At 44.3% G+C, this 13,813-nt stretch overlaps 1 protein-coding gene across 7 annotated transcripts in view; it reads left to right on the forward strand.

The window, feature by feature from the left end:
- Positions 1–13,536, forward strand: part of LDB3 (LIM domain binding 3) — a 60,170-nt gene extending 46,634 nt beyond the window's left edge. For all 7 annotated transcript variants that reach the window (XM_069572339.1, XM_069572340.1, XM_069572343.1 and 4 more), the window contains 4 exons: positions 130–310; positions 901–1,021; positions 5,950–6,065; positions 10,741–13,536. In XM_069572339.1, the coding sequence (XP_069428440.1) occupies positions 130–310; positions 901–1,021; positions 5,950–6,065; positions 10,741–10,830 (508 nt within the window). In that variant the 3' untranslated portion in view covers positions 10,831–13,536. The remainder of the gene's footprint in view (positions 1–129; positions 311–900; positions 1,022–5,949; positions 6,066–10,740) is intronic.
- The last annotated feature ends 277 nt before the right edge of the window (positions 13,537–13,813 follow it).

Genomic DNA, 13,813 nt, shown 5'->3' on the forward strand with positions numbered 1-13,813 from the left:
TATTTCATTAGAACAGTCACAAAAGTCAGGGTTATCAGGGTCAAAGTGTGAATATTGTTGGGAGTTTTTGAAATACCTGGTCTTGAGCATTTGGGGCTGCTTAGGAGATACTGTCCTCTGCTTTCCCAGGGGCCCCTTTCTGGTAGCCATGGGCCGTTCCTGGCATCCAGAAGAGTTCAACTGTGCCTACTGCAAGACGTCCCTGGCAGATGTGTGCTTTGTGGAGGAGCAGAGCAATGTTTACTGTGAGCGGTGTTATGAGCAGTTCTTTGCCCCAGTCTGTGCCAAGTGTAACACCAAAATCATGGGGGTAAGTGGGCAGCATTCTTCTCCTCGGACCCTTGTCTGTTTTCCAACCAGTCTCTCCTCCTCCCCAATGTTGTGGGGTCCCATTTAGAAGCCAGGCAGTTGCCGTGCTAACAGAGCAAGAACAACTCCATTTCTATCCTAGAAGGGCATTGGTTTGGCACCAGTGAACTAGGGAACAAATGAGCTTGAAATGAGAGATCCCTGTATCCCTGGGCCACATAGCTTGAAGTGGCTTGCGGAGCTTTTGAAAAGCAAGTCACCTCACCATGTACCTCTATGTGGCTTTGACGCTCGATGCCCCTTTGGTAAAATGACAGTAACAAGCAGCCTCCCTCCCATTTTTAATGGGAGGGGAAGCATCGCAGCTTTTATGAGCACACACAGAACCTGGCACCCAGCAGGCACTGCGCGAGTAGGAGCGAGGTCGGCCACCTCTGACCTTCCTCGATGTCTCTGAGGCCCGCTTCCTGGGCTGCCTGTCCCGCTCCCTGATGGGGCGCTCTTGCACTGACCGAGGCCTGGTGTGGGCGTCAAGCCCGCCTCCTTCTCCCCGCTGACCTTTCTGTCCTGAACTGAGGCTCTTTTCCCCAGGAAGTGATGCACGCCTTGAGGCAGACGTGGCATACCACCTGCTTTGTCTGCGCAGCCTGCAAGAAGCCCTTCGGGAACAGCCTCTTCCACATGGAAGATGGGGAACCCTACTGTGAGAAAGGTAGGACCTCTGTGCTATGGGGAGGCCCCACAGTCTGGAAGAAGGGGGTTAGGGGTTCCCTTTCACAGACATTCAGTCTCTGCTACCTTCCCTGCACCAAATATGTGGACCCAAGTCGGCATCTGGTGACCATTTCGGAAACCTTTCAGGTGATTTTGATCTGGAGACCACGAGGCCTCGTCTGAAAAGGCTTTGGCTCTGGCCTTTGTTCCAGGTTCCACCTCAGGCTGGTTTTGTAACCCTGAATGAGTTACTAAAATTCTCTGAGCCTCACTTTCCCCATCTGCAGAAGGGGAAGATCAACACCTGTGTCATAGAGTTGTGGTGAGGATTAAACTCAGATAAAGTATGAAATGTGTTAAGTACCAAGTATGTGCAAGTCCCCTCCCAGCTCCTGTGATGTTTACACCTGGATGTTCCTTCGGGGTCCTGCCATGTGCTGTCTGAATTTGGAGTTTCTCTAATCCCCCCCAAATACTATATCTTATCTTAAAACTTGGAGTCAGTTATGGTAAATTCTAAAGACAAAGCATTCTGTTAGAGTTGGGCATCCTGGTTAACTAGCTATTTACTCACTCACTGACACTTACACGCTCATTTATTCATAGCCTGTCTGTCTCAGGTAAGGATTTGAGGCAGGTTCCAACAAAGGTAACATAAACATGAAAGTTAAGACAATAGAACTTTAGCAGATCAGCACCAAGTCGACGAGGGAAAAAGAAGCATGCTGATTATGACGAATAACAGAGCTGCAGTGACTGGGCAGCAAATTTGAGGGCAATAAAAGAAACACAGTGAGTTAGTTTACTTTAAAACCAGAAAGGAGAAAACATTTCAGTTCCTCAAGGGGAAAAGCAAAACAAAATAAAACATTTTTCCTCCCATTGACAATAAATCATAAAAGAAACTTCTTGGTGTCCGAGGCCCTGATGAATTCCCTTTCCAGCTCTAGGCTTCACGGGATGACGTTAAACGTCACTCGGTCATTCTGGCCTCAGTTTCCGTATCAGTGAAAGGAGGAAGGTAGCACCTGTCTTTTCCCTTCTTACATGGAAATGATGATGGTTGGTAATTAGTAAAAGTGCTGTGACACCAGAACTTCCCTGGTGGCCCAGTGGTTAAGACTCTGTGCTTCCATTGCAGGGGCACGGGTTCAGTCCCTGGTCTGGGAACTAAGGTCCCACGTGCCGTGGGGTTGTCCAAAAAAATGCTGTGGTACCAGTACAAATTGCTATTATCAGTCAACTAAAACCATTATAGCTTTCATAATGTGTGATAAGCCACAATTTATGTCTGAGGCTTGTGAAAGAATAACAGATCTATACCCTTCCCACTGCTCTTCTCCCTAGCAATCCCCCCCCCCAAAAAAAGGTTTTCAAAGATGATATTTTGAGTAAAAAGGGTCTTAAGGTGTTAAGACAAGGCTGCAAGGAAGCAGATTTAGTTTCAACCCCAGGCCACCCTGAGAGACCCTGACTAAAGTCCCTAAGGGGTCACTTCCAGGCAGTGTGATGATGGATCAGACGCTTACCCTTTCTGAGTCTCTTCCTTCCTCACCTAACTCTCAGAGGCTGTTGTGAGGATTAGCTGAGATAGTGGGCACAGAGTTCTTGACAGAGCACGTGCTCATGGTGAATGGGCAACAGGCATCGTCCTTCTAATGGTTTCGGGAGACCCACAGCTCTCCAAGGAGCGCAGTTTGAAACCACTCCCTTAAGAAGTGGGAGTCACTGAGATGTTTTAAAGTAAAGAAGTAACATAATCTGATTTTTATTCTAGCAAGAGCATTAGAAATTTAGTATGCTTGTTGAATGTGATAAAGAGTGACACTCTTATGAACAAGTAAAGAAAGGAGAGCTAGATGACCCAATGGTGCAGTAAAATCAAGCCTGATTGGTTAACCTACCCTTGAGATAAAATATCAGAGTCAGCCTTGAGGAAGGTCCCCAATATAATACCACGGGATATTGTGTTTGGTTCTGACCTTGTCATTTTTTTACTATTATAGGGAAACATGAGGGACCTTCCCTGGCATCCAGTGGGTAAGACTCTGCACTTCTTATGCAGAGGGCACAGGTTCCATCCCTAGTTGGGGAACTAAGATCCCACATGCCACATTGGCTGCGAGGCCAATAAATAAATAATTCATTAACAATGTATTAGAGTCAGACCTGTGATATCAAATTCCAAAACAAAGTGGCAGTTCTCCAGATAGTAAAAAGACAAGTTTAAAACAAAACAAAGCAAAATTAATCAGTAGACAGGACTAGACATCCCAGAAATAAATTCAAGCCCTTGCAAGAGCTTCTCAGTTGTGTCCACTTCTTTGTAGCCCCATCGACTGTAGCCCAACAGGCTCCTCTGTCCATGGGGATTCTCCAGGCGAGAATATTGGAGTGGGTTGCCATTTCCTTCTCCAGGGGATTTTCCTTCCCAGGTTGGAAATCAGATCCAACCAGGGATCAAACCCGGGTCTCCTGCATTACAGGCAGATTCTTTACCATCTGAGCAACCAGAGAAGCAAGAGCTTAATCTGTGGGGTGTGGGGGGGCCGGAAACAGGCTGCACAACAGCAAAAGGAATCAAATTTAACAAGGCTGTTTGAAACATATCTTTGTCCATTCATCATTTCACCATCAAATGTGTGCCAGTCGCTGTGAAGGGCGCTAAGCGTAGAAAAGAGGGTCGCTGCCCTGAAAAACCTCAAGCAGACCCATCAACGTCTGATATGCTGGCACGCACATGGACAGTGAAGAGACAGTGAATAGGCGGGTGGGTGGTGAATGAATGGGGAGGGAGAGAAGTCCAGGAGAAGCCCTCAGAAAGGCTGTCTCATCTCCCTTGAGTGGGAGAGGAATGAGGTCTTTCTAGAAGGAAGGCTGCCCGAAGGATTGCAGAGATTCAGGTAGACAAAGTGGGGAGGGATTTCTGAGTGCAGGACCCGGTTCATAAAGAGGCACAAAGATGGAGGAAAGAATCCAGGGCATCTGGAGACCAGCTGGGCAGAATGAAAAAGAACTCACAAGTGGGGTGCAGGGTTTTCTCTCAAGTGGAGGTAGGTTGGCCTATAGGCCTGCTTCTCATCACACACTAGGAAGTTCCTGCAGAGCACAGAGTGAACCGAAAACTTGCTACAACTCTCTTAAGGAAGCAGAGTGATGTTTTCCTACCTGGTGAGGCAATCGATTTTTGCCTACTAAAGAAACTAAGTATTCTATCAGAAACAAGATCGATGGCTTGCGATGTATGTAACAGTATTTGCATGACAAAGTATAATTAAACCCCCAAAAGGAAACCATACATTGGAAAAAATATGCAAGAGATACAACTTATCAAAGCTTCATGGCAAATAGATAACTGGAAATAGCGTGAAGTCACGGAGATGAGATGACCTTTGGAGTCCAGCAGGCTCCTGACCACCTGCTACAGCCAGGTTCATCGTCTTTAAAGTGAAAATAATATTTCATTGCAGAGTTACTGTGAGGATTAAACAGGAAACGTAAAAAAGCACTCGTACTAGCACATAGTAGGTACTCAAATCATGTTCCCTTCCCTCCTTTCATCGTCTTAAAGGCATTCAAAATGAAAGCCAACATTTTTGGTGCCCAGTACTTCATATACTTTATTATATTTAATCTGTAGTTATTCACATTATCTAGATGAAAAAGTGGAGGCACTGAGAAGTTAGGTGACTTGCCCCAGATTTGAACAATTCCTGTATACAGGTAGGATTTGAGCCCAGGTCTTTCTTTCTTCGGAATCCAAGTTCATGGCCCCCAGTACATGCTGACTCTCGGCAGCAGCCTAAGACAGTGATCAGGCACACTTTCCACAAGGGGATCAGAGCAGAAAATCGCTGTAAGAAAAAGCCAACTGTGGCAGAGCTGGAAAGATAAGTCCACTTACAGGGGGATAAAGGCTTTGTAAAAGGCATCAAGATTTTCTAGAAGGATCTGGAAGAGTTCTACTGTGAGTGCATTGGGAGTGCTGCTCGTGACCCAGCCAGGACAGTTTGTGGCTGAGAAGCTCGGGACCTGGCCTGCTGTCTCACTCTGGCTACAGCCTCTGGCTATAGCCTTTACCTCTTGGAGCCTCAGTTTCCTCACCCAAAAAAAAAAAACAAAACACACACACAAAATTAATCTTGCAAAGATTAAGTTCAGTCATTGATTTATCTTTTTTTTTCTCCAAATCATTGATTTATTGAGTCATCCATTCCCTCAGTCATTTGACATACATGTGTTGAGTACCAACTTGTGTGCCAGGCACTGTGCTGGGAGTACAAAGAAAACTAATACATAGACCTTGACATTGAGATACTAGCAAATAAGACCATCTATATGAGGATTCCTGGTAAACTGTAAAGCATTACATAAATAATATTTGGTATTATTATCCTCTTGGCTGGGGGAGGGGAATTACTTCTGACACAGTAACTCAAATACTGTTTCTTGTAGTGAAAATATATTATCAACACAGATACCTCACGACAGAAAAATAACCAAGTGAAGAACATTCCATAACTCTAAAAAAATGTTAAAGGCTCTCATTGCTCCAAAATAAGCATAGTTGCTGGGAAATAGGATTGCTTTTTCTTTTGGGGGATTGGTCTCTTTGGGCCAAAAGATGTGACAGAGGCAGAGAAAATCACCCTGCAGAAAGTTAATGACAGTTCCAGAAAGTGTTTGCAAATCAAACCAGCACACGGTGGTGACCAGCCTGAATCTGCACAATCCCAGTGCAAATTATTGGAAAAGGAAAGAAACCAATCATGTAACTGAGAATTTTGTGTGCCAGATGACAAGTAACCAATTAGGTTTCATCACTGCCTCAAGCTCAGTGATCTGGGCGGTTGTTCTGGTATTGGGTTGGTGTGGCTGGGAGGGGCATCCTTCCCAACCTGGTCCTTCCTCTGCCTTTCGTTTCAGACTACGTCAATCTGTTCAGCACCAAGTGTCACGGCTGTGATTTCCCCGTGGAGGCTGGTGACAAGTTTATCGAAGCCCTGGGGCATACCTGGCATGACACCTGCTTCATTTGCGCAGTATGTTTTCAGCCTGGTGTCCTGACTTTCTGAGAAGGGATTGGAGCGACAAAGTGGGGCCAGATGAGAAACTCTCCACATACTTTTCAACTGTTATTCTAATATTCTATCTTCTTTAAAAGCTGGAAAATACCATGATGCCTGGATAGGTCACAGTTGAGCCAAGCTTTATTACTAATAATGATTTGTAAACCATGGCTTTGTTACTCTCCACTTCATGAAGGACGGAGGAGTGTCTCAGGATGTGGCAAGCCAGTAGCTTGCTTCACTGGCAGTGCTCTCAATAAGTGCGAGGATCGAATGATGTTTGGATTTAATAGAGGCAGATGACTTCTCATGGTTATAAGTTGTTTAAGATATGACGACGTGATTCAAGGGTTTTCCCCCAAATGTTCACCATGAACATTAGATCAGAGCTTATTGATTAATCCTATGGAAAGCTGAGGTAAGATTTCTTTTGATTGAACCTTTAGAAGGCAGGACTAAATATAATTTCATTTTCCTACATGGTCCTGCTCTTGATATGCAGTTGCCAGGAGATAAATCCTGGATTAAGTATTAACCACGTGCAGTTTATTTCTGCTGAACAGCCAGGTCATTTTTACTGTGAGACTGACATTTTCTTTACAAGGGCTTTGGTTTAGGGAAGGGATATGACAATAAGCATGCCAACACTTAGACTCCACATTAGAGTTAGAAAATAGTTGTCCCTGATAAAACTCCATAATATGAGTTTGTAATTGACTAAACTTTATTTGGGAAAGTTAATGTGCTACTAGGGCTTTTATTTTTTTTTAACCAGAGCTGCTCAAGATAAATTTTAGGAATATGTGAAAGATCTATATGGCTTAAACTTGAATACTTTTTATAGACTTACGACATAGAGCAACCCTAGTCATAAAGTTCACTGCAATTCACTTCAGCTTTTACACTGCATGTCTATATCCCTTCCCATTTGTGGGGTGCATTGTATTCACTCTGTATAGTAGTTTGCTAAGGAGATCCAACCAGTCCATTCTGAAGGAGATCAACCCTGGGATTTCTTTGGAATGAATGATGCTAAAGCTGAAGCTCCAGTACTTTGGCCACCTCATGCGAAGAGTTGACTCACTGGAAAAGACTCTGATGCTGGGAGGGATTGGGGGCAGGAGGAGAAGGGGACGACCGAGGCTGAGATGGCTGGATGGCATCACAGACTCGATGGACATGAGTCTGAGTGAACTCCAGCAGATGGTGATGGACAGGGAGGCCTGGCGTGCTGCAATTCATGGTGTCACAAAGAGTCGGACATGACTGAGCGACTGAACTGAACTGAACTGAACTGAAGGCTACACAATATGAACAGCTTAAGCAACAGAAACTCTTATCCTCTCCCAGTTCTGAGGGCTAGAAGCCCAAATCCAAGGTGTCAGCAGGGCCCTGCTTTCTCACGCTCCTGGTGGTTACCAGCAGTGCTTGGCGTTTCTTGAGCTGTGGTTGTATCACTCCAGTCCCGACCTCCACCGCCACATGGTCACCTTCCCTCCGTGTCTGTCTTTCCATGACATTCCCCTCAGTACAGGTGTCTGTCTCTATGTCCTCATCTGCTCTTCCTATAAGGAACTGGCCATATTGGATCAAGGGCCCAACTTACTCCATATGACATCATCTTAACCTCCATCTTAATTAAATCTGCAAAGACCCTATTTCCCTATAAAGTCACTGCTTTCCCTGTTCTGGGTAGGCTGGAGGTACTCAGGATTGGGACTTGAACATGTGAACTTAGTGGTGGGGGGACAATTCAGTCCATAGCACTCTGATTTTCCAACCCTGTGAACACCTCTCATCACCTTTTAGGGTCTTTTAATTACATCAGGACCTCCCCTCCAAAAAGGGACAAAGCCATATAAATACACTGGCTTTGGGGCTGTCCCCTGCAGAGCCACAGCTCCGCAAGCACAGTACAGGGCTCTCTTGCCTTACCTTCAAGCCATAGCTTGTCTAATCCTAAGATGCTGCCTGTAAATCTGGTTACCCAACTTCTAGAAAGGTCTGAGAGACTTGCAGGAGGTTCAGGGAAGACAGTGGCACAGAAGGCTTGTTCTCTAAGGGCAGGCTGATGAGCAGTCTGTGTCACATGCAGAGGAAATCACACAAAGGTGAGCGTGGGTCTGCTCCCTCGAGCCTTCTGTGCTTGTCTGAGAATCATGATATGGTGCAAATCCCAGAGAGAGACCAGTAGAAGCAGTAAAGCTTGGGGTTGCTCAGTCTGAGATTACAAATAAGTTCTGGTATGAAAGACTCACAGCACTGCCCACAGGATCTACTCAAAGAAACCAGGCAACTCCCGTCCTCTGGAGAATTATCACAGAGAACCATTATGCCTTCCCCCAAACTAGCCCAGGGTAGCACTCAGTGCCCCATGAAGCTGTCTGTATCTAAGTGGAACATGGTTTTAATTTTTGGAAAGCAATATTTTGATTGGAAAACTTTCAGGGATTTTTTGGTCCTCTTTCCATCACTTTATATTTCCAAATCACTTTTAATGAGCTTATATTTTCCCGTAACTTGAAAAAGAATTAGTAAGAAAGGAAGATCAGGACTAGCTCTCCTAGCTGACATGGGCTTAGTGAGCTACCCTGATACAAGTCTGTAAGCCCAGAACAATTCCAAGTAAACATAGTCCCTCTCTGCTGTGAGGTATGGGGAAAATGAGTGGAGTCTTGCAGACCTGACTATGGATTCCTAGGTTCTACAACTTGACTAGGTCTGTGACTTGAGCAAGATACTTGGCCTTTCTGAGCCTTAACTTCCAATTGTGAAATAGAGAAGAGTCATACCTATCCCATTAAGTTTTGTGAAAATTAAATGAGATCGTGTATACAGAGTATCTGGTATCGTATTTGTCCACATTGACAAATACTACTGATCTCCTCCCTTTCTGCTTTGTTTCCATCTTTAAGCTCCACTCACATGTTGTCATCAAGGGGGTCTATAATTTTGCCTCTTTTTTTCGTGTAATATTTTCCTGCATATACTTTGCCATATTTGATTTATATTTCACGGTGGCATTTCATTGGGAAAATGCACCATAAAAATTAACTTAATCATCATCCCCTTCAGAGAAATGTTAATGGCTACCTGGTTTGTAGTTGAGCACATGTTGCTCTCTTGTTCTGTGCTATAGTTGCTGCAGGATGGAATTATCCAGAGTGGTGTTACTGGGGTGCAGGGCAGGCACCTCTTGTGGCTTCTCTTCAGTGCTGCCGCATCCCTTGCCAAAGGCTGGGCTGATTCACATTCCCTAAACAGTGACAAGTAGGCCTGATCTCTTTTGATATTGCTGACTTTCGACTGATCACTTTTTTCTCTTTCTGGCTTTAGTCACATGGGCTAAAGGGGATGAGCTTTTGAGGCTTTTTGTTTTGTTTATTTTGCTAGGTTTACAGGTATCTCATAGAGGTTTTAATTTATTTTTCCTTTAATTATTAGTGAGGATCATTTTTCTGACATGTTATATTTCTTTAAATATTAATCACCTCTGTGGATATCATCAATTGATCATCTTAATTGTTGTCCAGTCGCTAAGTTGTGTCCAACTCTTTGCAAGCCCATGGACTGCAGCACGCCAGGCTTCCCTGTCCTTCACTATCTCCCAGAGTTTGCTCAGACTCAAGTCCATTGAGTTGGTGATGCCATCCAACCATCTCATCCTCTGCCTTCTTCTGCTGCCCTGACTCTTTCCCAGCATCAGGGTCTTTTCCAGTGAGTCAGCACTTCGCATCAGATGGTCAAAGTATTGGAGCTTCAGCTTCAGTATCAGTCCTTCCAATGGATATTCAGGGTTGATTTCCTTTAGGATCGACTGGTTTGATCTCCTTTGGTCGCTTCAGATGGTAAAGAATCTCCCTGCAATGCAGGAGACCTGGGTTCAATCCCTGGGTTGGAAAGATCCCCTGAAGAAGGGAATGGCTACCCACTCCAGTATTCTTGCCTGGAGAATCCCATGGACAGAGGAGTCTGGTGGGCTGCAGTCCATGGGGTCACAGAGAGTGGGACACAACTGAGTGACTAAGCAAACACACACAACATTGATCACCTTTATTGTGTATGTATTCTGTATTCCATTAATTTAATTTAATTTAACTTCAGATTATTCCGTGTTCCTCTTTGGAAGTCTTTACTTTAATAATAGTTCAACCCATCTATACTGCTTTGGGGTTCCCTGATATCTCAGTTGGTAAAGAATCTGCCTGCATAGGAGGAGACCCCGGTTCAATTCCTGGGTTGGGAAGATTCTCTGGAGAAGGGATAGGCTACCCACTCCACTGTTCTTGGGCTTCCCTTGTGGCTCAGCTGATAAACAATCCGCCTGCAATGCAGGAGACCTGGGTTCCATCCCGGGGTTGGGAAGATCACCTGGAGAAGGGGAAGGCTACCCACTCCAGTATTCCGGCCTGGAGAATTCCATGGACTGTATAGTCAATGGGGTCACGAAGAGTTGGACACGACTGAGTGTAAATGCTGCGCATATACTGCTTTGGTTGTGAAGCATTTGTCGTGAGGAGAAGCTGGCTGTTGCCTTTTCTCCCGTCTCTCTGTGACAGTGCTTTGTCTTAAAGGGATGGCTGAAATCTTTCTGCTCATGCCCCCCTCTCTCCTGGACTGTTTCATGCCTGTCTGTTTTCTGTCTCAGATCTGCCACGTGAACCTGGAGGGGCAGCCATTCTACTCCAAGAAGGACAAACCCCTGTGCAAGAAGCATGCACACGCCGTCAACGTGTAGGGAGCCCAGGGCATCTGATACGGATGGGCAGGGAGCTGCTCCTGCTGCTGGCGACAAAGGATTGAAGGAGACTGATGTTTCTCTTTTGGGGGGAAAGGGAGAAGACAGGAAGCGCCTGAGCCCTTTTGAAGTATAATTTTAGTCGTTTCTTCTGCACACAGATCGTGTATTTGCATAGTTCAGACTAGAAGCCAAATGAAGATTCCTGAACCAAGCTAGTAATTAATCCAAGACTGGAATTGTACTTCAAACGTTGAGGACAGAATTCCAAGAACTCAAAAGTGAAAAAGAAAAAGTCACTTTCCCAAAGCGATACACTTCCCTGAGGTCACCAGAGCAGGGACAGAGCTCAGAGCGGTTGTGGAGAATCTGAAGTTTTCTGTGGAGTTCTTTAGAGCTCCTCTAACAAACAAAACGAAGTGCCAAACAGTTCTCACTGCAGGGTATTTTTAGAGCCATAGCTGAGAGCTTGTTAGCTAAGACCGATTGGGCCTTCCTCACCAAAAAAGGAAGTGTTATTCCATTCCTCGCGTCATGGAGCTACCTCGGCGCATCAGACTTCAGACCTTGCACGGGCTTGAACATTCTCATGGGAGCCCAGACATTGGAGGGATGTCTTCTGGGAGCCTCTGGGCAATCGACAGGGCTTCGGGAAAGGATCGGGCTCATGCTGCAGACAGCTGAGGGAAAGAAGGGCTCTTCTGCCACCCTCTTTTAGCCTGAAACAGCCAATGTCCCCAGAAAGCTTAGCTGCTTTTTGACTTGTGGTGGGCAAGTGGAATTGGGTTTTTTTCCAGTTTTGCTTTGCTGTGTGTGAGAGGAGATTGCGCAATGACTCTGGGCTGTGTTTGGCCCCCGTTTGGCTTTATGAGGTTCGTTGGCATGAATGTGTAGCCTTGTGCGTGCGTTTCGCTCCCAGTCCTATGAGTGCTCACGGCTGAGGTCCTCTTCAACATCCCTCTCCTCAACAGGCTTAATGACCTGCGGAAAAGAAGAGAGAGACAGTGTTTGAAACAGGATGGCAGAATAGGCTGAGGACATGCCCAAACTCCCGGTGGGAAAGAGAAACCTTCCTTTCTGCCAGCCTCAGTAAGAACACACAAGCTTGCAGGACCTCCCACCTCAGAGCTGCTCCATCCTTCTCGTATCTTCCTTTAAATGCAACACACTGATTGTAAACAATTGTGTTGCCTGCTGGAAGGGAAAGATGGCCTGATATAGACGCGTCTGCCATTTTGGCTAGTATTTTGAAAAAAGTATGAGCTGAGTTGAGCTAGCAATTGTTTAAGCATTTATTGAAATAGACTTGGATCTTCAAACTTCTTTAAAGTATTAGTGATAGTTTGAGTTCAGTAAGCGTTTTAAAGCTGTTTGGTGATAAAGAGAGAAGCTTAGTTTTTGAGGTTGGAAATGGTTATCGTCTCTTTCCCTTTTAGGAAGCGCTGTTATGCTCACTGAACCTGGCATCAAAGGAGGCGGTTTGAGTGGATGTTTCTCACTTGAGCACAATATTTAGGCCATCTTCCAATCACCGTTACCCTCTCCTCACTCCTGTTTTGGATTTTCTCTTTGCACGTTTGAAATGTTTTATGAGAATGCATTAGACTACTTTTTCTTCTGAGAACTGAGGCTTCCAGGGGACTGCCTTTCTACCTGAGGGAGAAAGAAGCAGCTAGATTTGTCTCTAACAGAAGGCCCGTGTTTTTTTTTTTTTCCAAGAGTGAAGCCACTAACATCCCCCAGGGAACACCAGGAGGGACATGAATGTGCTCCTACCACAAGGCCCTTCTTTAGCTTTGGTGCAGGGAGAAAGTGAATATAAAGCACCAGGCAGAGTAACATCTGCAGGGAGTGCCTGGAGATTTTTCAGGAGTTGCAAGCAAGCATTCTGTTATTTTTGGAAAGTTCAGATACACAGGGACAAGGAGGTTGCTGACTGTACAGAAAGGCTCTAGGCAGATTTTCTTAAAAAACAACAACAACAAAAAAAAAACTATTAATTATCAAGGACTGGTCTCAAGGAAAGGGAATAAAGTTCCCTAGAGTTTTTTCCCCAAAAATATCACTTAAAAGATTTTACACAGACACAAGTGTGGCCATTAAAAAGCATATGATCATTAACAAGAAAAGTGAAATCTCAAAGGTGAGCTTCATAATAATCATTTATTGAAGCCGTTTTTCTACGTTTCACAGCTAGTGTGTATTCTGGGGGACTGTTAGTTACCAAAACCCAAAATCAACAACAAAAACATTTTAAAGGTAGCAGGAAAAGGAGGTGATTTTTAATACGGTTCCCTCAGTGTTTTTAATTTTGGCATAGTGTTGGGTTAAGGTTGTAGCTACTTCAAGTTAACATCGTGGATGTCCTACAATACCAAACACAAGTTTTAATAGTTCACGGTGAGGAGTACACTTTGGATCTACAGTTCTTGTGTCCTCATTGTTGACATTTATTTAACATTTATAAACATTAACCTTTTGCAACTGAGTGACTTATGTCTGCAGTGTTTGTGTTAGGAATCTAGCTTTTATAATGTTAACTTTTCAACCTAAGTACTCTTGCTTTGGGATTTTTAATTTTAACATTTCAGAAATGGAATATAGTGTGGTAAAAGTGTGCACAAAAATGTTTTGCATGGTTTTTTGTTTTTGGCCTGTGTGAATTCTTTTTAGCAAAATAAAACCCCAAACGGATGTGCAAATACAGATTTTTCTGTGTAAAGTTTTTTCATGTGATAACCAAAAGTAGGTTACTTCTCTATGCCTGCAAATATAAGTTTGAGAGAAAACAAAATGCCCTAAGGAGAAAAAACAAATAACTCACTTGCTCTTTTGATTGTGTGGTCCAACAGTAGTTTAAACAAAGAAGGATACATGAATAATACAGATGTTATGCATACAAAGTGAATTTACCAGTAAAGAATAACCTAAAGACCAGGTTTGGCCTTTTCCTTTTGGAAAGATTTATTTATTTAGCTATTTC

Source organism: Ovis canadensis, chromosome 25 (assembly GCF_042477335.2).
Source record: "Ovis canadensis isolate MfBH-ARS-UI-01 breed Bighorn chromosome 25, ARS-UI_OviCan_v2, whole genome shotgun sequence".
In the NCBI taxonomy this organism is placed as follows: Eukaryota; Metazoa; Chordata; class Mammalia; order Artiodactyla; family Bovidae; genus Ovis; species Ovis canadensis.